The 25,533-nt window shown below is 48.9% G+C and overlaps 1 protein-coding gene across 7 annotated transcripts in view; it reads right to left on the bottom strand.

The window, feature by feature from the left end:
• Positions 1–11,978: 11,978 nt before the first annotated feature.
• The window catches only part of TLK2 (tousled like kinase 2), a 131,144-nt gene continuing 117,589 nt past the window's right edge, over positions 11,979–25,533 (bottom strand). For all 7 annotated transcript variants that reach the window (XM_075562028.1, XM_075562030.1, XM_075562026.1 and 4 more), the window contains 5 exons: positions 23,118–23,287; positions 21,658–21,796; positions 18,058–18,169; positions 15,843–15,950; positions 11,979–13,053 (listed from right to left, as the gene is read on the bottom strand). In XM_075562028.1, coding sequence (XP_075418143.1) covers positions 12,880–13,053; positions 15,843–15,950; positions 18,058–18,169; positions 21,658–21,796; positions 23,118–23,287 — 703 coding nt within the window. In that variant the 3' untranslated portion in view covers positions 11,979–12,879. The remainder of the gene's footprint in view (positions 13,054–15,842; positions 15,951–18,057; positions 18,170–21,657; positions 21,797–23,117; positions 23,288–25,533) is intronic.

Genomic DNA, 25,533 nt, shown 5'->3' with positions numbered 1-25,533 from the left:
TGCTCCTGGTTTGCAGCGCGCAGACAACTCTGGCACGTCTGCTTTGAACATTTGCATGACCCTTGTGTCTGCGCCATTGGCGCAAAGGCGCGTAAGCGCTTTGGCTACTTGGGGCCGCGGTGGTGGTGGTGGGGGGGGCATCCAGAAAACCGGGGAAACCTCTACTGGATGTCCCCTAAGACCGACATCATCACTTCCACCAGCAACTGACCCCTTGCAAAGGACCAAATGGAAATTTCATAAAGGGGAAGACAGTCCACATTTACTCGGTATTAGGCAACAAACAGGTCAGCTTAATGCAGTGCAGAGCAGAGCACTGATGGGTGGCCTGCGTCCAGCCCCACCTCCACCCCAGAATCCCTGGGGCCTTGAGAAAGTGCTTGAGCTCACGGGGCTCAGCGCTGCCCGGATGGAGAGGATCCCACTCTCCCACCTCGAGTCACTCAAGAAAAACAGTGTGAAACCGTAAGATGGTTTTTGTTTCCTGTCTGTGCACCTCGATGCTTTTTGGGAAACAACAAATGCCAACTCTGGTTTGTTGCCCTTGGGTAGGCCTTTCCCTGTCCGTGAGAGGCCAGTGTTGACCAGAGAGACTCACTTAGGCGGAGATGCCCACACCAGCCAGGAGCCTTGCTGCCACCATGGCTCAGGCTCAGCTGCCTACCTAAAGACCTCAGTTCAAACCCCTGCAGTGACTCTAAAGGACTGTCCCTGCCTGGTGCAGCGGAGTGGAGTCCCCAGAGCAGAACTGACCCACAGGGCTTTCTAATGGTTGTCTTTATGGAAGAACACGGCCAGGTCTTTCTCCCTGTCTGCTGAGTGGGCCCTAAAGCTCACAGCCTATACAACCCTACGGGCCACTTGTACTTAGGGTCGCTGTGGGTCAAAATCAACTCCCAAGTCACCTAACAAAAACATCCACGCTTCAGCCCTGGAAGTCATGCCTGTGAGACCCCAAGATGTCACTTCTGCCCTCTCCGGCCCCTTTCCCCATGTGTGGCCTGTGCTGGGCTCCGGGGCTGTGCATGCCCTCTGAGCCTCCTCCCTGGGCCTCCCCTGTCACTGTCCCCTTATCTTCAAGGGTTGAGAAGTTGCGCTCCCATTCCTGAGTAGCCAAAACAGGCTGCTGCTCCTGGAGGTTGTCTGCCAGGCTCCCATCAGCCCACTTATCGCTGGGTGTGCCAGCCACAAACAGGGCCTCACTGGGTCTCCTTGACGGAGCCTGTGTCACCTGTGAACCCCGGTGAGTCTCTGAAGGGGCCCTCCAAGCACTGATACAGTGTTAGGGATACCCCATTACATAACAGGCCTCCAGAGTACTTCAGCCTTTCTGCTGTTACCAATGGGCACAGAAAGCACTCAGGCCCCTACTGTGAGACACTCAGCTGGTGCACCCTTGCATCTCCATTCACCCATTTAATAAGGATTGGTGCTAGCTTCGGGGGTGGGAGGGGGGACAAAGACATGCCAACAATCCCAGCCCTTGAAGAGCTTGCTCAGTGGGGGAAACACATGGGTACCGGATCCTGAGCAAACTGCTGATCCAAGGCCACGGAGCAGGGAAGTGTGCCCTGCTGTTTGCTCTGTCTGAGGTCTTGATCTAGTGCCCCCTTCTAGAGACTTCCTGCTTTAGTGCTCCAGGGTTACACTGCCTTCGGCGGCTGGTCTGCCCTGTGCCCATGGCCTGCATCTGTGCTGGTGAGCAGGGGAATCCAGCCCAGCCCGCGTCTTAAAGATCCTGGACAGAACCAGCTGTCAGCGGCCCTGGGTCCCCAGGCTGCAGGGGTGCTGGGTTTGTGAGCTGGCAGGGGCTTTCAGAGGCCCCCTCACCAGCACCCAGCTCCTTGCCAGCTTCCAAAGAAGAGTCAGCACCCTCTCTGCCCAAGGCCTCCTCATTGTTCCTGTTACCATTTAGGCTCCACAGCCATTTGCTGAAGAAAGTCCAGAGTGGTCCCAGCCCAGGGAGTTTGGGCCAGGGGAAATGGCTCTCGTTGGGCGCTGGTTTCTGGTTCTGCCCACTGTCATGGGTGGAGCACAGACTTTGAACCCTGCCTCTCCCACTTGCTAGTTTTGTGGCCTTGAGCGAGCTACTGTGCTCTCTCTCCGAGGCTCCCGGACTCTTACTGTCTTTGAATTAAATGTGTAGCGTGAAGGCCTACCCAGCACCTGGACCCCTCCTTTCCTTCCATCGTGGTTCTTTGAATATCAGAGCATCTCTGACTCTTTACCCTTCCACCTGGCCAGTCTCCCCAGATTCCTGCCCACAAGGTCTGCCCAGGCCCATTTCATCAGGATTGACGCACTGAGAGTTCTTTTGGGCCAGAGGGCAACACAACCTCGCCCCCTGCCTGGACATCTCCAGGTTGAACCCTTTCCCTGCCATGTACAGAACCCCAGCAGCAGCATCTTGGCGCACGCTGGCTGTGTGTGTCCAGAAGTAGCCCAGCCTGGGGCCAGGGGATGAGCCGGGACTGCCCACTCATCATTCAGTTGTCCTTTGAAGCTCAGCTGCCCTCTGAAGTACAAGCGTTGGACCTCGTTCTGCCTAGGGCCCCTCTCTTGGGTCTCCACCTCCCCGCACTGGGGCCCAGAAGCTGCAGAGCCATGCCCTGTGGGTACCCTGCAGGCCAGGCCTAGGGCACAGGCTTGAGAGAGAACCCCACAGGGAGGGGATGTGATTCGATGGCCAGGGAGGGGAAAAGAGGAAGACATGTTCATTCCTCACCGGAAGCAACTACAGGACAGATTCTGAGGCCCAGAAGGGCATGGCCAAGCCCAGGGCTCACCCCAGCCCCTACCTCACCCTGGGCCCGGCATCGCAGCTCTGGCACTTGGCTTTGAGCCCCTGGCTCACTTTCAGCTACAAGCCCGAGGATCCCAAAGGGAAGGAGAAAAGGAGGCTTGAGATTCACACAGACCCAGTTTCAAGGCGCACCCCTCCCACCCCCCGGCTGAGTAACCTGGAAAGTCAACCACCCTAAGGGAGGGCTTTCAGATCCTCATAGCAGGGGGAGTTCACCTCTGTGCCACCTTCTCCTGCCTGTTCTGCTCCCTCAGGGCCACAAATACCAAACCCACTGCCATGAGTGGATACCGACTCACAGCAACCTTGTAGGAGAGGGTAGAACTGCCCTGTGAGCTTCGAAGACTGTATCTGTAGAAAGCTCTGTGTGGTTTCAAACTGCTGACCTTTCAGGCCGCAGCACATAACCACAACACCACCAGGGCCACAAGCACAACCTGCCAACTCCCCTAGAGTCTATCCTTTCTCCCTTCTCTTAGAGAAGAGCTAGAGGGTCCCCACTCACTTTTAGTCCCAGTCCCTGCTGTTCCTTTGGAAGGGACTGCAGAGCCCCCAGCCTGTTCTTCCCCACAGGGCAAGACACCATGATGACTGCCTCACAGCCCCGTCCAGGGAGCAGAAGTACAGACTTCCTCCCCCAAGTCCAAGTCTGGCCACTGGGGAGACTTGCAGCGGGAGGGGCTGGCCACACTAACAACGTGCCCCGCTGTCCACAGGGCCCCGTATGGATTCAGCTTGCAGCAGGTGGCTCAGGGTGGTGGGCCCACGTTGCGGCAGGGGTTACAACATGAATGGGGACACTCCCTGGCCCGCTCCTCCACTTGGGAGATTTGATCTCAGAGAGCGGCAGAGCACTACAGCCAGGGAGCGAGGGGTCCCCAGAGCTAGGCTCAAGAGCCAACTGGCATTGGATAAGACCTACTTCCCAGAACCTTCTACTGCCTGGCCCAGCTGGTGCTGGGGTGGGGGATCCACGTCCCCCATCTGCCCTGCACGGGCCTCTGCTAGTCTGAGCTGCGGTTCCCCGGAGACTGCCCACCACTGAGGATGGGGCTGAGCCAGGAGCTTCACCGCAGCCTCGTCTGGTCCACAGCTCTGGCTGGGCTGGCAGTCACTCCTTGGGCCAACTTCTGCCTCTCTCCACCTCTTCAAGACGTCATAGGGGCTGCTCCCTGGCTCCTGCCTCCATCTCCCCAAGCCAGGAAGGACAGGCAGGGTGAGGTTTCTCTCCTCAGCATTAGGCCTCTGAAGCCAGGCGGCCCAGTCCTTGCCACAGCCTGGCCCTGGCCAGAAGGAAGGACACAGCCGGCCGAGGCAGGGCTTCCTGGCACCCGCCTTCCCACCTCAGACCCCTGGTGGACTTGAGCCCAGGACAGAACAGGCGCCAGGGGGCCATACCTTCCAAACTCCTCCCCCCAATACCAGCCCCAGGAGGCAGGTCAGGGATTCCAAAGCCCCCGGCTAAGCCTGAGAGGCACCTCTGCACACCGTTTTCAACCACGTGGTGGGTAGTAACCAGTCTTTGAAAAAGCACAGGGACCAGTAAGCATCGAGTGCACCCGCTGCCTGAGGTAAATACAGGCCTGTGAGACATGGGCTGTGTTGGCGTGTGGGCTTCCAGCAAACCCATTTGAAAAGAACTATAGCTGAAGGCTTGGATGGCCTCGTCTGACGCGCACCTCCAGCTCCCCGGCCCCACCTCTCCCACCTGACTGGCCGGTCTTGCTTCCTAGGCTACGAGCTCCAGCAGGCAAAGTCCTTGGTTCTCCTTCACCCAGGAAGGAAAGGCCACAGGCCACCTCCAAGGGTGCTCTCAGCCCAGGGGGACAGCCAGGCGAGTGGAGACAGGGAGGTACAGGGGAGGTGTGCACGTGCTGGGAGAAGCCAAAGGAAGGATGGATGGAGGTGGCTTGGGCGGCGGAGTTTCCTGAGGTGGTCAGATGGCCGAGGCAGGAGAACAAACAGCCTTTTCTCAGCCTAGAGGCGAGAGAGGCACACAGCAGCACCCGGGCCAGGGGGCCTCCATGCGATCCCCTCTGTTCACACACTACCCATCAGCTGAAGCCCAGATCCTAGCCCCCTCCATCAGGATGCCCCCCAGTCCTCAGCAGTCTGATGGCATAAGATGGCGGGTGTGACCAGGGCTCAGGGAATCCGAGAACCAGGCCCCACTTTCCCCACTCCTATTCAGTTCCAGCCCAGGCCTGCAAGGCACGGTTGCTGCTCCAGCGGGCTGGGTGACCAAGATTTCCTGGAGGAGGGAAGGGCCTCAGGATCAACAGGACCCCAGGTTAGGGCAAGCTGTGTCCACAGCTGGGAGCCAAGGTGTGGCCCTCCCAGGACTTGCATTTACTTACAGCCCACAGCAGCCGGATGGATGTTCCCCGCCTGCCCAGGCCCACAGCTGAGGAACCCTTCTGCATAGCTTACTGCTAGAGCCCCTGCCCTTGGCTGCCCCTGCACCCCCACCTGGGGACCAGGACAAGGCCAGCACTTCCCTGCAGACCCAGGCAGACTGACCTGTGGCCAGAGGTGGGTTGGGCGTGGCCAGCCAGTTGCTCCCTGACCCTCTCCCCACAGGGGTCTCTTGCCTTGGGCCTCACACAGCCACACAGCCCTTCCTGACTCCAGCCTGTCTCGGGCCTGCTGAGCTGCCCAGCACAAAGGAGCTCTGTTCCCTGCTCCACTGGGTCCCAGACCTGTGCTCAGGGCTCAGGCCTGCCATTTCCCCAGCTCTGGCAGGTTCCCCCAACCCACCCACCGAGCCCCACGGCGGCCAGAGTCCCAGGCCCTCATCCACTCAGAAACCTCTATTCCTCCCATCTTCCCCCTTCCGTTCCCCAGAGCTGGTCCTGCCCCAGCTTCTCCACAGCCCTGACTCATGTGGGTGTGGGCTTCTAAAGCCAGCTTGCTCCTGCAGCCCTGAACTCCTGGATCAAAGGAAAACCTCTACTAACCAGGTAGCTTCACTGTCTGATAGTGTAGTGGTTACTAGTCTGCTGCTAACCACAAGGCCAGGAGTTTGAAACCACCAGCAGCTACACAGGAGATAAACAGGGCTTTCTACTCCTATAAAGCTCTCTCGGAAACCAGCACCACGTCAGAACTGTCCCTTCATCCCCAGGCCAGAAAGTGGGAATGTGCCTGTCTGAGTGAATGTTCCTTTAAGATGCTGGGGGCACTGGGGGATCCTGACAAAGGCAGCCCGTGCAGTGCACGATTGGTGCTGGTTCTAAGAAAGCCCAGAACATCTGTCAGGTCTTCATTCCCAATGTATGAACTAAGGGTGTTCCCAGCCTCTGGCAGTGGCTGGCCCTGGGTGGGAGGTGGTACCCTGCAGGGCTCCTCTCAGGAGGGGTCCACAAGTGGCCACCACCTCATTTACCTTTTGGGGTTTTTTGTGTTTGTTGTTTACCTTTTCATGACCAAATGATTTCCTGCTTTGGCTTATTTTTGTTGATACCGTGATTTCAGTAATGGGAGGCATGCTGAAATCAAGGGGGTAATTCTGTTTGTTGAGGTAATAAATCAGTGTTTCTCAACCTTTCTACTGCTGCGGCCCTTTCATACAGTTCCTCCTGTGGTGGGGACCCCCGGCCATAAATATTTTTCATTGCTACTTCCTGTCATTTTGCTAGTTACGGATCTGGCAACCCCAGGGAAAGGGCCATTTGACCCCAAAGGGGTCGCAACCCCCAGGTTGAGAACTGTTGCAATGCATGGCTGTTGACACACTCACGTGCAACAAACGTCCCAAGGGGGTTCTGGTGGTGGGAGGGCTCCCTTCTTCTGACTCCTGCTGCTGCTGGGCCAACCACAACTGGGAAAGCCGGACCGAGTTGGTGAATGAAGTGGGGGCATGGGGCGGGGCTTCAAAACAGGAGGGGGAAACACTCCATTCTCTTCATAACTCCATTTACCACAACTTTTTTTAAGTTCCCAATATGTCCCACAAGGAGCCCTGGTTGGGCTGCCAGCCACAAGGTCAGCAGTTTGAAACCACCAGCGGCTCTGAGCTTTCTGCACCTGGAAACTTTCTGCTTTGGAAACTCACAGGGACAAGTCTACCTTGTCCTACAGGGTCGTTACAAGTCAGCACGGGGTCGACGGCAGTGAGCTTGGCTTGGTTTTGATTGTGTCCCACGGCCACTGAAGGCCTAGAAAGGGAATCCTGGGCCCCATTAAGATGAAGTGACTTAATATGGTCCTTCTTGCCATACATAATTCCTTTTGCTATAAACCCTTGTGTGATGTACTGTCAATTCTAGCCGCTAGGCCTGTGGAGGTTATCATCTTGTTTTGGAGGAATTCTGTTAAGAGGATTATGGTGGGTGTATCCCTAGTCTATCCCCTAGTTCCCAGAGGCAGAAGATCCGGACCACCAGTAGAGCAGGAAGCACTGAGCCCTCCAGTCAGCAGTCTGGGGGTCCTCGGCCAGCTTACCTACTTAACTAGCTCCAGTAATTTGTAGTTGTTCTTCCGGGCTAACCTCATTTCTGACCTCCCACCTCACTGCCTTGCGAGTAGGAGTCCCTGGAGCTTTGTAAGGGTGAGATTGAAACCAGAAATACTACTCTAGAGAGGTGGTCCTCAACCTTCCTCATGCCACGGCCCTTAGTACAGTTCCATGTGTGTGGTGACCCCGCAACCATAACATTATTTCCGTAGCTACTTCACCACTGTAATTTTGATACTATTATGAATCAGGCGACCCCTGTGAAAGTGAGAACCACTGCTTTAAAGCCTAAATTTTCAACCTTTGTGATTGTCTTAAAAACACCATTGTTAAGGGGAAAAATGAGCTGATACCAAGGGCTCAAGTAGAAAGAAACTGTTATGAAAATGATGGCAACAAATACACAAATGTGCTTGACACAACAGATGTATGGATTGTGTTAAGAGCTCTATGAGCCCCTCAAAAAACTATTTAAAAAGTACTTTTATGTGGACAGCTGCCCCTCCCCACAGAAGAATTTATTTCAGAGGAGAGCACTGAAGCTGCAGCTCGGGGAGAGGGACATGTCCGATCAGAGCACACGGGAGCACACGAAGGGGGAGGAAGAGAGAGTGGAGCGCATCCTGGCCCACCAAGCCTTGAGGACAATATCCCCGCTCAGAACAGCCAATCCATAGAGAAGACCATATGGCCGGCCCCACTATGAGATATGACATCCCTCACTGACCCATAGCCCTACAGGGGCAACACTGGAGACACAGGGTGGGAATTGCGCCCGATCTGACCCCAGCACCGCACCGAGGCAAAACACTAGGGGCATTTAACAGAACAGCAAGGGGAGCAGAACAAGGATGTCCCGAGGGAATACCAAAAATAAACTTTGGGACGAGGGCGTAGCACCCATCAGACTCCACTGGAAAACACTCCTTCAGATTGTGTCTGATGAGCGACCTAATGCGTTAACGAGGCACCTGGAAAGCACTCCTAAAGGTAACCAACATCTGAGAACTATCTGTAGGCTTTTCGTTTTTTGTTCTATTTTTTTCTTTTGTTGCTTTGTTTTGCTCTGTCGTGTTTTTGTGCATGTTATTATTTCCACAGGTCTATCTAGATGATAGGTAGGATAAACAACCTGGAAGAGAAAACAACAGGACTGTTGGTTCCTGGGGGACATGGGAGACAGGGAGGTGGGGGTAAAGTAAGTGGTGGTAACAAACCCAGGGACAAGGGAATAAGTGATCCAAAATTGGTGGTGAGGAGGATGTAGGAGCCTGACAGGGCATGATCAAGGGTAATGTAACTGAGAGGAATTACTGAAACCCAAATGAAGGCCGAGCATGATAGTGGGACAAGAGAAAAGTCAAAGGAAATAGAGGAAAGAACTAGGAGGCAAAGGGCAGTTACAGAGGTCTAAATGAAGGCATGTACCTATGTAAATATTATTTATATATGCGGATGGGGCAATAGATCTGTGTGCATAAATTTATAGGTTTAGTATTAAGGTAGCAGATGGACATTGGGACTCCAAGTACTCCCTCAATGCAAGAATACTTTGTTCTATTAACCTGGCATTCCATGATGCCCACCTTCCCAACACGATCGCTGAAGATAAGGTGGGTGCATAAGCAAATGTGAAGAAAGATGATGGAGCCTGGCTATCAAAAGATAAAGCATCTATGGTCTTAAAGACTTGAACGTAAACAAGCGGCCATCTAGCTCAGAAGCAACAAAGTCCACATGGAAGAAATGCACCAGCCTGTGTGATTATGAGGTTTCAAAGAGATCAGGCATCAGGCATCAAAGAACAAAAAAATCCTATCATTGTGAATGAGGGGGAGTGTAGAATGGAGGCCCAAGACCCATTTGTAGACAACTGGACATTCCCTTACAGAAGGGTTGTGGGGGAGAAGAGCCAGTCAGGTTACAGTGTAGCAACCATGAAACATACAACTTTCCTCTAGTTCCTAAATGTTCCCCCACCCCCCCAATTCCTATCATGATCCCAATTCTACCTTACAAATCCGGCTACACCAGAGGATGTACACTGGGGTACAGAGAGGAACTGGAAACACAGGGAAACCAGAACAGATGATCCTTTCAGGACCAGTGTGAGAGGGGCGATACTGGGAGGGTGGGGTAGAAAGGGGGAACCTATTACAAGGATCTACATATAACCTCCTCCATGAGGGATGGACAACAGAAAACGGTGAAGGGAGATGTCGGACAGTGCAAGATATGACAAAATAATAATTTATAAATTATCAAGGGTTCATAAGGGAGGGGGAGTGGGGAGGGATGGGTAAAAAATGAGCTGATACCAAGGGCACAAGTGGAAAGCAAATGTTTTGAGAATAATGAGGGCCAACAAATGTACAAATGTGCTTGACACAATGGATATGTATATGGATTGTGATAAGAGTTCTACGAGCCCCCAATAAAATGATTAATAAAAATTTTTTTTAATTTATAATTTAACAAGGGGTTACACAAAGTTGGGAGGGTGGTGGAGGGAGGGAAAAAGAGGAGCTAATACCAAGGGCTCAAGTAGAAAGATAATGTTTTGAAAATAATGGCAACATATGTTCAAATGTGCTTGATACAATGATGTATGGATTGCTATAAGAGCTGTAAGAGTCCCAATAAAATAATTTTTTAATGTAAAAAAAACCCACACCACTGTCTAAGATCTGCAGTTCACTTTGAGAAGGAGGAGGCCCCATGCCCTTAGCAAGTCAGGTGACATTCCTCTTCCTGATTTACAGACAAAATTTTCTCAGAAAGAGAAACCAATCTGCAGGGAGTTGAGGTGAGCTGTGAACTTCACCTTCAGGGAAGCAAGGGGCTTGACCAGATGCTTGCTCCCAGCTCTGAGACCCCAGAGGAGACAACCAGGTTTGTGGAGGGTTAGTTCCTAAATTCAGAAACACCTGGATTGCTAGTCCTCTCAGCTGGTAGGAAAGGGTCCCTCCCAGCCAGGGGAGTACAGGGTCTGAGCTCTTATTGGGGACTCTGCCCTCAGACCCAGGCAGTATGTCCCTCGCTGGGAGTTAGTACCCTCACCCCTGGAATGAGTTGTCAGCTGGCCCCGTTCACAACGCTATTCCCACTAAGTCTAGAACTTAGCACACCCAAATCGGCTCTTTCCTCCAACCTGCCAGGCCCGCTGAGCAGCCAGACACCGCAGTCCCTGAAGACACTCTAAGTGCAGGGCGCTGTGGTGCTGTTTAAAGCTGAACAACTAGAGGAAAAATCAAGAGGCGGGGTAGTTCACTTCTTAAAACTCATTTTAATATCCTTTCCCCACCCCGCCCCCATGTTGGGAAAGGCCAAAACAGTCTGGCTGAATTTAATAACAAATTAATACATTTTTGTTGTTGTCATTTTTTAAAGGAAATGAACATCGTGGCAATAAGGGACTAGCTTTGGGAAAATTGAAACCCTTATTAACAAAATAAAGTCATGGAAGAACTCCACTCAGTGATTTCACTGGCGACGTCACAGACTACAAAAAAGGTCAGCGTCCGCATGTTCTCCAGGCCTTGACTCGGGTGCGGGCGAGGCCTGGCCCAGCCCCAGCCCCCAGAGGGGGATCAACAGAAGCCCTGCAGCTGAAAGGATGTGCCCAGGGGGCAGCAGGGGCAGGAAGGTGGAGGGAAAGCTTAAAAGATGCAGCATTTTGTCAGTCTTAAAAAAAAATTTTTTTTTACTCAAAGGAAAAAAATCTGCAAGTTCATTCAAGGGGGCGATAGAACTTAATTGTGTGAGTTTAAAAACGGTTCTCTTCACATTTATACACTATCCTTTCAGCACTATGCTCAACCTGGGAGACCCTTGTGTGCTCTCTGTGCCTAATACCTGGGAGGCAATGGGTCCCCCACCCCCGTCCTCCCTCCCCGCTTTTAAAAAAAGATGTGCACGCGCGCGCGCACACACACACACACACCAACAAACAACTACGAGAAAACAGCGGCGACCTGGAGACAGTTCTGGGCCCGACTTCCTTCCACTCAGAGATCCTCTTTGGAAAACTCAGGGATGGCCTCATACTGGGCAGGGCAGGCTCATAAAACTAAAAGGCCTAGAAATCCTGGCTCTCGAGTGCTCTCACCATCTCCTGACACCCCCCCCCCACCCACCCCCAACTGCTCAGGGAATTCGGAGGCCTGGATGCTGCATCTTTAAATATTTCTGGCTCAGCCCTCTTGCCACATATGTCAGTAACATTCCACGCTGGCTACCACATGTGCAGGCTCTGGCCTCCTTCCGTCCCTGCTGCCGAGCGCTCTGCTGCTCCGAGGGCACGGTGGGGCCACGGGTCTCCCGTTTCAGCTTTACCTTCAGATGATCAGAGATCTCAAAACAAGCAATTAAAAAAAATGTTATTTGAAATACCTATTTCCCTTGAGGTTATTTCATTAATTCCACGTGATGAAACTCTTCCAGTGAGTCAGAGTGCGTGTGCATGTGCACATGGAGACACACACACTCACAGGTCTAGAGAACTAGGGGGAGGTGGGTTCCTGCCAACAGATCCAACAGAAGAAAGCTTATGTGCTGATTGTGCTTGACACGTGGTTACCAAGAACTGTACCCCAGTGGGCAAGCACCACAGCCAGGGCAGGAGGGGCTGGTCCCTGGTGCACCTGACTCCCCAGCCTGGTTCCTGTCTGTCTTTGGCCCAGTTTCCACAGCCACTACCCTCAGAGAATCCAGGAGGACTGCATGGACAGATGAACCTTTATTTAAAAAAATAGCACTTCAAATAAATTAAAAGGGACAACCGTGTCAAGTGTTCAAATTGTGAAGAAATAGTTGCAAACCTAGTGCCTCCAAGCCGCAGCCTCCTGACCTCATTCTCTGTCCACGGGCAAAGCCACTGAGAACCCCCGCTCGACCTGCCCCATGGAGCACACAGGAGACCAGACGATGAGGACGACGCTGCACCTGAATGGAACGAACATCACCACGTCCTTGCTAACATGGGTTTCACTTGATGACCAAATGCATTCTTTCAAAATAAAAAAAAGGGAGGGGCGGAGCTGCATGTTTTTAAAAATTGAAATTATTTAGGGATAAAACACTAACTCTAGTCCCTTTAAAGGGTAATAGCAACTCTTTCCTCTGAAGTCAAACACCACCCCCAGCTGAGCCTTTGCGCTGCAAGCTTGTCAGGAGATGTTACCTAAACTTTATTAAAGAAAAGAACACATTTAAATATAGACCCTGGACTAGCCCAGTCTGTATTTTCAAGTCCACGTTCTTCATCTGAAGCACTGCATCAGGGACACCCCCTGAGTCTGCATGGTTTCAAGTTCACAGTACATGGAACCAGTTTTTCTTTTACATTTTTCCTCAACTCAGCGCAGCCACACACAGTGGCTGTTGATGGGGGGGGCTTCGGGCAGGGCCTTTTCCTAGGAGGCCTGGCAGAGCTGCTGCAGGTTTCTTCTCAGTGAGAAATCGATGCTGTCATGCTCTATGGATGGGAAAAAGCAAGAAAATAAAAGCACCTGGTACAGGTTTCATGAGATCCATTTGGATTCGCTATGTTCCAAACCCGCTGCTGAATGCCATTTGTCCCTTTGTGTTTGTTGAGCAGTCTGTGGCGCACGGGTTGGTCTCAATTTGAAGAGCTGTTATTAGACGCCCCAGAAGTCGATGCAATAGCAGCTCCAGCAGGGCTACTTGTGGAGACCGATTTTCGGATGTGAGGCAGCAAGTAGGGGTCACAGGCCAGCTGCTGGACGTCGATGCGGTCTTCCTTTCGGTAGGCCAAGCATCGTCGAATAAACGCCTGCCAAGGAAAGAAAGGCTCGTGAAGCGCCCAGAGCAGATAGCCCTGCCTCGGAGCAGGGCAGCCCGAGGCCTTTCTAGGAAAGCAGCAGGCCGACAGAAACCTCTCACTGCCCTGGCTGGTTTGGAAGGGAGGGCCCTCACGTCTCAGCCCCTGCCTCGTGGAAGCTTTCTCTGGGAAAGAAGAACCCTTGTTTTCACAAATACTACAATGCTAATGGAGTATGTATTTTCCCCAACTAACACACGTGCTGTACAATTTACCCCCTAAACCATGCAACCCCCGTGTACATTATTCCCCATGTATGTTTTATGTGTGGGTATGTTATATGTCGAAATATATGCTCTTCTTCCCTAGAAGGTCATGAAGCGAACAATGACACATCTAGGTAGTGAAGGAAACCAAACAGAGGACCAAACGCGTCCTCTGTGGGGGGTGGGGGGGGTGATGTTTGGAGTTTCTACAACTGCTTTATTGAAGGCCCTTAAATAAATTATCAGTGTTTTCCTGTTTGCGGTTTCTTCTCATTTTTACCCAGAGAGCTCTATGTAATCAACATTCTGAAATGTAAACACTGTAAACAATTCAATCAATTTTTAAAAATCTGAAATAACTATTAATTTTCTACTTTTATGTTTAATTTACAAAACAGTACAACATTAACCTTGGTTTTTCAATAGGTAAAGGCATTTAATAAAAGCATTTGGAAGATGCAAATTCACAGAAGGAACACAAGGATCCATTTCCCCACAAAACTTTTTGGAGCCCCTTGAAATGATCGATGGCCTTTAAAAACGAGCTTGTGTTGAATGAGACAACTAGGGATAGGGTCAATGGCTGACTTTGCTCTGCACAGCAGGCGCAGTGGGTTAGCGCACTGCCCTGCTCCCCAGCACTTTCCCCGCAGCTGCGCCACTCGACCTCGGCTTTCCTCTCGGCCCAGGAGGCTGGCCTTGTCTGTAAAGTTCACTGCTACCCATTCACATTTCTGTCTCCACTACTGAGAGCAGGGCGTAGTGCAGAGTAGGAATTCAATAATTATTCGGAGGAGGAGAATGGGTAAAGGGGATGGAGAAATGAACATTCAGAAGGAGGGAAGCTGCAGAAAATTAGTAAAAGGTTTGGAGACATTTCTGAATTATTCATAGCAAGTTCATATAATAATCACTAATGTTTTAAGAACGCTTGTTCACCTATTTATTGAACAAACACAAATATTTGACAAAATGGTATAAAATCTCAAAAGGCCTGACAGAAGAGGAAAATGAAATGCCTGTCAGGCAGCGCGTGCGTGTCTCCCCCCAGGTGCGCAGGGGTAGCAGCTGTGTCATGGGTAATAAGAGCAACTGTGGGAAACGTTGAATGGTGGGCAGTGTTATGGATTGAATTGTGTGTCCTCAAAATACAATTCCTGCTAAATTCTAACCTCTATGCCTGGGGTTATAATTCCATTGGCAATGAGTTGTCTAGTTATGTTAATAAGGCAGGACTTGAGCTGATCTCTTCATATTGGAGACTTCAAACACGCTGACCCGGAAAAAAGCTAAAGAGATGAAAACCTTCCTTCAGAGTAAGTCCCCTGATTTTGGACTTCTAGCCTCGTCTCCTGTTCTCTCTGCCAGAGTCACCCACTTGTGGTATCTCTGGATCACGAAAGCCAGGAGCTACACAGGCCATGCAAACCTTTTAACTGCCATATATACTCGTGTATAAGTAGAATTTTCCAGCACTTTCTTAATGTAGTTTTTGTGGTAAAATAAGATGCCTCGGCTGAGATTCGGGTCGGCTTATACTCGAGTATATACGGTAAGTTGTTTTTGTCTTTACTATGTACAGAGGAAGAAAAGAAATTCACAAAGTTTAAGTGAACTTTCCCAAAGCTGCTCAGTACAGAGGTGACAACCAAGTTGAGCCCATCAGGCTGGTATTTTGGCATGGCACTGCTCTCCCTCTGACAAAGGCCGGGACACCTACATTTGCTTTGGGATTACACTAGAGACCTGCCTGCAGCTTCCCATTTATGGTGATGGAGAGCTTTTTCACTACTGAATACTATGGGGCCCAGAGTCACCCATCTTCCTGCAATCATAAACCCTCTGAAGAGTGGCTCTTTGCTAACCTTCGTTGCATGGACAACCTGGGAGGGGACAACAGAGAGCCAACGACTTAGTTTTGTAACCTTTCACAAAAGGGCGAGCTGCCTGGGAAAAAGTGTGGTAGACACTGCCATCTTGGTTTGCACACGGACCACCGAATGTGAAGTTATTTACGCTCCAGTGTCTCAAACTCTCGTCCTGTCAGGCGTCTCAAACTGCGGCCCGCCGAGACATGTATCCCGCCCGCCAGGTGTTTTTGCCCAGTTTGTTTTTTCACTTCAAAATAAGATATGTGCAGTGTGCATAGGAATTTGTTCATAGTTTTTTTTTTAAACTATAGTCTGGCCCTCCAACGGGTCTGAGGGACAGTGAACCGGCCCCATTTAAAAAGTTGGAGGACCCCTGCTCTAGTCTGACCTTCTATGCTGATTCTGGGCAGGAACTAAGCTGCGCATCCTTTAGCTTCCCAGAACACCTGGTCCATGTCTTCTTTCCCTATCCTTCTTTGTCTATAGAGAGCCTTCAAGGGTCCAAGCAAGTCTTCTGTCTGTTGCCCTTAAGAAGATCCACCCATGCCTCCATTGATGTTGATATTGGCCCTGATATTTTGTACTGAATATCCAACCCAGACTTACCCAGAGAAGTCACAAAAGCTGAACAATCATTTTGGCCGCCTGGTGGACCAGAACTTACCTTTGCTTCAGGTGTTACTACTGGCTTTGGCGGGAACTGCACTTCAGTAGCTTTAAGAATAGTATTCTCTTGTAGAATGTCTTGCTGGGACTGGTTATGGCCAAAAGGCTATCAAAGAAAAACAAATAAAGGAGACTCTCTGATTAAAATGAAACAGAACATCATTACAAACCACAGAGAGGGAAAGGGGAGTGCATTTCCCAATGAGAAGTGTGGGAAGAAACTCTGGAGATGACCCTCTCATTTGATAGAAGGAAAAGGCTTTCTGCTTCATTAACTTGCTCATGATGCAATGTGTTGGTGTAGGCAGAGCTGGGGCCTGGAGCAGCACCGTCTATATCCTAAGGGGCTGCTAAGCCTCGCTGACAGAGAAGAGAAGAAGAAGGTTCAGAGCAAAACCAGGCCAACTCTTTGGTTCTGAATGGTACCTATGAATCTGAGCAACAAAAGCAGATAACAAAGAAAAAGGCTGACTGGGTAAACCAAACCAAACTGGCTGCTATCGTCACAATTCCAGCTCAGTGACCCTATCGTACAGAGTGGAAGTGCCCCAGAGGGATTCCAAGAACATCAACTTGCGTGGAAGCTGCAGTCAAGAAATCAAATCACACACCACATTGGGCAAAACTTCTGGACAAGAACTCCTTAAAGTGTTGACAAGCAAAGATGCCATGGTCTTATGAATGGACTCATCCTGTGTGTGAGAGGTGGGCCAGAGAAGCTGAGCCTCGCCTGAAGTACAGTGCTGGTAGCCCAGAGAACAGAGAATACTGAAAGCACCATGACTGACTGACAATGGAGCTGCTTGGAGGAGCACAGCCAGGATACTTCTGAGCGAGGACGGCAAGACCGGGGCGCATGGCCTGGCCATGGCACCAGGGGAACTAGTCTCTGGGAAAGAATCGCATGGGCGGTCAAGTCGAGGGAGAGCCTTGACAAGATGGATGGACACGGCCGCTGCTGACAATGGACTCAAACACACAGTAACTGAGCAGTGGTTCATCCTGGTGTGTTGGTGTGAATGGAAATTGACTTGGAGGCCCCAAACAACAGTAGCCTTTCTGGAGGCAGGTGGCCACACCTTTCTTCTGGGGCGTGGCTGGGGGGTTAACAGTCTGCCTTTGGAGTAGCAGCCATGGGCTTGGCCAGTGCACCCACCAGAGCTCCTTAGAATGGGAGAGGAGAAAAAGTTGGGGACACTTGTACTCATTAAGGTCTTTAAAAAATAAAACTCAGGCCTAAGAGCCATGGCTACAGTGCTTCTAATAAGTAACTTTATAACTTTACATCATTAGCAGCAATTCCGTTATCATGGCGACTGCATACAGTAAGAAGCCGTGCTAGTTCTGCAGGGCTGCCGTATTTTAGAGAGGTGGGATAAAGGAAGAAAAGACTGAAGACAACTGAAAAGAAAGCTAAATCTTCATTAGGAGCTAGGTCCAGGGATGGGAACCAAACATGAAGAACCCGGGGACTTACAGAACTCCCACCAGTTACACGCCCAACTTAGTGGGGAGCGCTGAAGCACTGAGCGCAGAAGTACACACAAGTGGAACCAAACACACAGAAGCAGACAGACTCCTCTTTCTTCCATGTACCGGCTGTTGGGTTTGAACCACCTAGCTTGCAGTTAGTAGCCCAATACTTCACCCCTATTATGCCACTCAGGCCCCTTGAAAATCTATCAGGTGTAGTACATCACCTATGCTATTACTTGCTAACGTGATATGACCCCTGATCAGAGGTAATCAAAGATGAAAGCTTCCTCACGTCGTTTCTCCAGCACAGAACTGCCCAGCATGCTCTCTTCTCAGAAAAAGCTTGAAGTAATGTGGTGCAGGATTAAAGAGCTCTGGAGATATTTTCAAGTTTCGATCTTTGGGACCCTTAACGGCTCTTGGGAAGATGATGTATTTTAGTAAATAAACTATCTCACCCACTGTCTATATCAGATCATACTCTGGATCAAACAGAGAATCGCAAGAAATCCATGTTTTCAATGGCCCAACAGATACAATGGTGCCCTGGAGCCACGGACTTGTGCTTACGCACAAAGCTTTATTATTAAGTCTGCATTCTCTTGGAACCACCACCGTCAGGGCTCCCGTCTATCTAACCCAGTCATCCACTCCAAGGAAGTAACTCGCACTGAGCCACTGCGCACCTGGCCACCTTCGGAGGAAGTCTAGCCATGACATCAGACCCTCTTCCTTACCTTCCTTCCATAAAGACACTGGTAGAAGATGACACCCACTGACCAGACGTCAACTTTATTTGAGATCTTTGGTGGTTCTTTCCCAACCACAAAACACTCTGGTGGTAAATACCTGCGACCAAAAGGGGAAAAACATTCTTAGAGAAATGAATGCATAAATAAAACATATATACAACAAAAAGGCAAAATAAAAAAAACTTGTTGTAAATAAAAACATGTGAATTTTATCATCTGACAAGTCAACGAAAAGGCCCCCTAACGTAGCTGTTCTCAACCTGTGGGTCACAACCCCTCTTTGGGGGGGGAGGGGGGAGTTTGTCGAATGACCCTTTCACAGGGGTCACCTAATACATCCTGCCTATCAGATATTCACATTATGATTCATAACAGTAGCAAAATGACAGTGAAGTAGCAACGACAATAATTTTGTGGTGGAGGAGGTCACCACCACATGAGGAACCGTATGAAAGGGCCGTGGCATCAGGAAAGTTGAGAACCACTGTTCAAACCTAAAGTGGCAGTAATGGCCCGTAGGACCTTAAAGTAAGTTTATGAATTTTCGGAGTATTCTCCCGTGTCTGGACTTCATCAGGTTCAACATCCTCTCTCTCGAGATTGCTCACACTATCGAAGTGATAATGGAGAGGGTGGACACAAAGAGGTACATCACCCCCTTTCAACAACAGTTCAAGTGACAAACACCAAGGGGGGTGGAGGGTTTCAGGGCTCCTTTCTGTGTGGCCAAACGATATCTCTAACTGAACTTAGAAACCCAACTGACTTCATGACCCAGGACACATCTCTGAGGAGCTAGGCTGTTTTGTCCAAAGACAGTGTCTTGGGTCATCTCAGCAGGAAGTGGTGCCGATACCTAATCAAAGGTGGCATTACAGCCCAGCTTAGCAGAATAGTTTACATTTCCTACTTTACAGATGATCGGGGGGCATGTTGGAAGATTAACAGGTCATTTTGCAAAAGCTAGAAATAAGCTAGTTCTTAGCACAACTTAATCCTCATCTGCATCCCGCCCGCCTTGCCAGTGGCCTCTAAGGAGACCAGCTATAGCTGGACAGCCAACCAAACCAAATTGTATGGTGTGGAAGCTAAGTGCCCTGGGTAGTGAAGAAACCAAACAAATATGCTTCTACTCATTGGGTGGAGCCTCAGCCACTGCACAGCAGAACGCAAAATTACAAAGGGAAGTGATAGATTTTTACAGATTTCATTCTGGCAAAATCCATCCTGTGGAACACTATTTTGGGCCCTGCTGTGCAAGAGGATTCTTAAGGGTGAGAGGGAAAATCTTCCCTCTCCAATCTCTTTATCAAGTTAGTGTCATATGACAAGCTTAGTAGTTTCATATTTTCATTTTTTATTATCTTAACAGATTGTGTTGGATGACTAAGACCGTATTTCACAATGAAAACTTTTTTGCCAAAACACACTGAAGAATCAAGATGTAGACTTAGAACTCAGTAAGAAGCAAAAAGGCAATGAAATAAAAATGCAAGAGAGGAAAGAATTCGCAGAAATGCTGAAGCCTGCCTACGTCCTAGCAACTGATGGTCCATAAACAATCTTGCATACATAACCAATATAGCCTTTAATCTAAAGTGATCACTTTAATGTAGTTAACATTTTCATAAAAGTAGGCGGCAAGTAGAGTAGTAAATTAGCAAACTTGCTAGATTATAAAAGACAGAGTCCCTCTGGTATTACCAGGCTAGCAAATCACTTTTTAGATCTGTGTCCTCAACCGAAAATGAAGAAATACGCTAGAGCTTCACTCAAATTATACTGAAAATAATAGAATCTAATTCCCTATCAGGACTTTGGAAAGGAGAATAGGAGACAGTTCTAAGGTATGACAATAAATTCTGTTAAAAGACAATCACAGTTGCGTATTTCATAATAAAAGTTCTTATGCGAAAAAAACCCAAAAACAACTACCCTCAAGGCCTTGTCTAACTTAAAGTATTCACACAGAACTCAGCATAAGCCAGCACTGCAAGCAGGCACGGGTCAGACACTCCCATGGGCCACGGCGAGAGCAATGCACACAGAGCATGGGGACTAAACCACACTCTACCCCAACGAAGACTGCAGCTCTTACAGAAATCCTGTAAGATTTCATTCTCTCGGTAGCTCCCGCTCTACTTTACTTTTGATTTTAAAAAACTTCAAATGTGAAACGTACACACACATGACCACGCTTTGATCACCTGCCCTGTAGCTGACTTCCCCTAAACCCATTACTTGGAAGCAAAGCTCAGAAACTGACACCTTTTCCCACATTCCAAGCACTACATTTTAAGAGCACATCCAATACACTAGGTAATAGTGAGAAAAGGATTTTAAAGTGAAGCAAGGTACCATTAGAAAAAACAAACCATGCAAACCCAACAAAAATCGGAGGTGGATTATACAGAGTGGTGTAGCTGTGTGCTTCCAGAGTTCCCAGGAGCACATATTTTTACATCATGACAGGAACACCAACCCGCAATCACCACCACAGTGAATAAACACACTGTAAATGTAGCTTCTATTTTAAACCTAGGATTCTGAAGCTTTAATTAGGGCTGTGTTTTACTATAGGTGCACTCCCTACAAAGAGTGAGCAGCTGTAGAAGTAAAACAGGTGTCCAGTCTTGTTGCTGGGTCTGTGAGAAGAGGGCTGATCCTGTGGTTGTGAAGAGCAGCCCCCTCCGTCCTTGTCTGCTTCCTCATTGACACCCAAAATCCCAGACAGTTGGTAATCTCCTTAGGCCCAGAGTCTTCTGGTTCTCCGGAAAAAAAGACCTTGTCAACTGCCCCTAGGGTCTAATGGGAAGGTAGTGCTCTATCAGTGCTGGGAGTGGGTCTCCATGGTCAGAGCCACACATCCCACTGTGGGACTCTCGGTTCCCTCTCTTCCCTCCAAGGGAAAAGGAAGCTTGGTTAACACTTCTTCACTACAGCAACGTGCGACACCAGGCTGGAGGTCTATTTTATGTTCTGTCAAAGCCAAGAGTCCACAGAGGTGGAACCGGTCACAGGCGAGGCAGGCAGAGATGGCTGTGGTCTGAGTACGAGTGACAGGACAGGAAGACCCGTCTCAAAACCTTTTAGGGATGGCTTCCAGAAATGGACAGGTGTCTCTGGTAGACTGTGCCCCTTCCTCCTGCATAGGCCTGAGGTGATGCAGTGGGCATTTTGCACCCTGCTTGTCCCAGCTCCTTTGTTCTTGAGTCCATCAACCTCGGGCAGCTTATCTTGTGAGCCCACAAAAAGAGGGACCTGCTTTCAAAAGTACAGACAAAATCTGTGGCCAGCTTTTGAATCGCACTTCAAACCCTGCGAGATGGAGGAGACACAGATCTCAAACAGCCGGGCGGGCATCTAGAACCTCTCGATGGTTGTTGAAAATTCAAAAACGAAGGCAAACTGATGAAAATGCAGAATCAAACTGCTCAGAAGGAAGTAATGATCTGGGCAGGAAAGTCTGCTTTGGTTTGTAGCATCAGCAGCCAGTGTGCAAAAATTCATTATGAGTCCTTATCAATGCGTCCGCAGAGCAGACAATTCCACCGGTCTGCCTCGGCAGCCCTCCTGGGTACCTACCAGTAAGTACCAGCACCTTGTGATGTTAGTTCCATGCCGTCCACTGAATTGTAGCTGTCATCATCCATGATCTTGGAAAGACCAAAATCCGTGATTTTTATCTCTCCACATGCGGTACCATTTACTAAGAGAATATTACCTAGAACAGTTGAAAACAAACAAAAACGTCAAGAATAAGCAGAGACTTATTGATTAAAAGGAAAATCCGTATGGGCTACTGTTATCTCTCCGCCCTTCAATTAATCCCACTTGTGTTTACCGGCCAGGCTGGCATAATAAACTATCGCAGCCACCAAAACATAAAAAAAAAAAGAGGGGGGGGGGAAATCCAAGGGGACAACTGTTCACAAGTTCTTGCTCGCAAAAGCAAATCTCTACATCCCTCAAACAACTTGATTTGGACTCGGGATGCAGGGGGAAAACTGTGCAGACTTCTTGTTTCCAAGAATCACCTGTGGAACATGCGTGAGCCCTGGGGAGGGGAGAGCCTCCCTCTCAAGTACACAGCACTTGTGAAGCTGGTCAGCACGGTGGGAAATTCTCAACTGTCTCCAAGGATCTCCAAAACACTATGTTTAGAAGAGCAGCCTCAGGATAACAAACAAACAAATAAAAGACAGCACCCAAGGGAACTAGGCTAGCACCACAGTGCCACCTACAGCTCTGGTAGAAGGAACATGTGTAGGAAACCCAATCACATACGGCCGTCCTGTAAAAATCATGCCATGTAGTTCATTTTAAGTCACCTGGATAACATGAGACCATTACGGAACAGAGCGAGTTAATATGTAACTTCCAGAAAAGGAAAGAAAGCAAGGCTGATAACTGTAGCACATACACGAAGAGGTACACAGGAATAATTTTCCTAATACCCAAGCTAAGTTAATTAAAGCCGTATACACAGAACATAAGGACAAAAACCCCGCAAAACCGAGTAAGGATAACCCAAAACACCCAGAACAAAAAAGGAGCGATTAAGAAAATTAAACGATGGGAGAAGCCTCCAGGAGCCCGCTTAACTTTTTTCCTGGGGCTGAAAGCAAGAAGGAAACTAATTGTACAAAAAGAAGAAAAGCACCTCGTTCAGAATTTAATGAAATGGAAGGCACGTGTACAAAATAAGTTGTTAGCTTTGGGGACACTTATCAAAGGGACTTGGGGTAGCGGACATGCTGCCCAGTGTGAGTAATGGGAAAAACAAAAAGAACGTGCCAGGACCATGCTTTCTTCATCAGTCTGCCACCATCACGGACACCCTGCTTCTGAAGTCCAGGGCCCGGCCACAGTCTGCAGGACCTGCCTCCCAGACCCAGCACTGGTAGCTTTTATTCCCATACCTACCCAGCCAATCTAAACCTTCTTGCCTTGTGTCAGACTCTCTAAAGTTATAAAATTAAATGTCACTTGTAAAAGCAAAGTCAAGCTACCAAGCTTGCCTCCTAAGGAAAGGTCAGACTTACCTGGTTTGAGGTCATAGTGTATGATGGGAGGTTTTATTTCATTTAAGTACTTTAAAGCATTCACGATCTGCATGATAATGGACCGGGCCTCTTTCTCTGACATTAACTTGTGCTGTTTCAGGTAGAAGTCCAGATCATTCCCCTCACAGTACTCTAATACTGTACAAAACCTAAGGACAAATAGAACTGGATTTAATCATGGGATAAGAACAAGCAGCTCATGACAACCTAAATCAGTTCTACTGAACACTTCTGGATGATATTAGCTTGTTATTTTTGTCCTTACAGTGTTCTTCAAAGCAGGCCCCTGCCCTGGCTCCACATCCCCAGTATTATCTACTTTGCACTATGTGCAGAAAGAAACTGCTTTCTGCATCCCGAAACCCCACCACCCATGTTAGAGCCTGTTATGCTCAAGTTCACCCATGATATATACATCTTGAATCCCAACTGTAACAATGGACTGACAAGAACTATAATATGCAAGATGCCTTCTTGGGAGATCTCCTTTTCACACCATGACACACTTTCACTTCTAACAAGCACAAGCACACACACAATCCTCACCACCAATACCCGATGATTGAATCCTGAGCATCAGCAGTGAAGAGAAACTAGGTTTGCCCAGAACCCAAGAACTGGTTGCATACCAAGTCTCCTGACAGGCTGGCCCAATACCATCCCACAATTTCTCCTCACAAAACAGAAGGTGTAAAGGAGCTTTTTAAAAGATAGTCTATCTATGGGTCTAACAAATGCAGTGCCTAAGAGTATGGGTTCTACTTCCTTCACTCAAGCCACTGTATTACACAGACCCCAATTGAAATCTATGTGCCACCTAGGGCTTAAGCGGTGTGTGTCTATCTCTCAAGGGAGCTATTAACTAAGAAGGCTCCTTGAACTATTTGAGTATCTCCAACTTTCCAAGTTGTGTCAACATGGGGTATACCAGTCAGGGTCCAGCCAGGAAACAGAGACCATTTGAAAATATTTAAATCAGAGAGGCGTTAATTCCTGGGTGGTGGCAGAGACAAAATCACCAGTGACTCGTCTTCAAGATGACCTACAGCAGGGAGCCATTAGCAGCCTAAGACCAGAGGGGCAGGTGGGAATGGTGCCACCAAAACCCAAGGGCCAGGGTCAGTAGGGGCATATAAACCAGAAGAGCTGTGATGGAGGGCAAGCATGGGGACTTTGGCTTCTCCTCCTTGGCTCCCAGCTCTAATTCCCATTGGTAAACCCAGTTGGGTGTCAACTGACAGGCTCCAGAGAAACACAGCACACAAAGGCCAAGCCACCTAAATGCAGAACAGGGGAGGGGGTCAGGAACCAATCTGCGAGCAAGCAGGCTCAGGGCAAGCACTATGGACTCCTGGGCATTACAGTCTCAAAAAGACAGAGCTCTTCAGATTTCCCACATTGAACAATAGTTTAGCTTATTAAACATACCGGGCACGCTGCTTGAGAATAAATAAATGCCTGGCATTTGCACATCATCAGACCTAAGATAACTGCGATCCAAAGCTCAGTGGTTATTCTCGCAAGCTAGAAATCCCACTTTCAACGCCTGTACAACCCTAAGCGAACTTTCTACAGGGATAACTTCCTTTTGATGCAAATTCACCATCAAACACTAGAAAAACAAAGTAAACCCAAGAACAGCACGGCCTCAACTTTTCACAATAGTTAATGTATATGCACAATTCAAAATGGCAGATAATGAAACATACACAAATAAAATGTGGATAAACAAAAACATCATTATCACTGAAACAGCTTTTGTATTTACATTCAGAGTGTGCGCATCTATCTAGTCTTCAAGAAATTGACTCAAAGCAGAAAAAGGATGTCTGGAAATGGACTGTGGTAGCAATTGTACAATTCTCCTTGACGTATTAAATCCCAATTAATAATAATTAAAAAAAACAGAGAGAAATCAGAACACAAACTATTTTTTAAAAAGTGTTTTTTAATAAAAAAAAGTAAGTCTCAAAGCAACACAGTGAAGACCTGCCCTGAAGTTGGGCAACCTCCAGTTTTTGCCCCCTGACCTCTAACTCAGGTCTTCCTGACCACTCTGATAAAAACACCTGGCTGTGCCCGGTGCCAGGGCAAGCCCACTGTAAGGAGATCTCTCTGAGAGATGGAAGAGGGGACAGTCCAGATTTCCTGAGGAAATTATGGTCTCCTTTGGGGTCACTTCCAAACATACACCAGTTCTCTGTATAGCATCTCTGAAATGACTGTTGGCGGGAATAAGTCAATTCCTAGAGTCACCAGGGGACTTGGGGGGAATGAATACCTGCAGGTTAAACCTGGGATATAGTTTCCTGACTCAGTATATACTCCTACAGCAGAAACCTTTCCGGAAGAGCAACTATCTCTATGAATACTTCTACAAGGCTCTGGAGCATCC

Source organism: Tenrec ecaudatus, chromosome 10 (assembly GCF_050624435.1).
Source record: "Tenrec ecaudatus isolate mTenEca1 chromosome 10, mTenEca1.hap1, whole genome shotgun sequence".
Lineage (NCBI taxonomy): Eukaryota > Metazoa > Chordata > Mammalia > Afrosoricida > Tenrecidae > Tenrec > Tenrec ecaudatus.
This window is presented reverse-complemented; position numbering and strand designations above follow the sequence as displayed.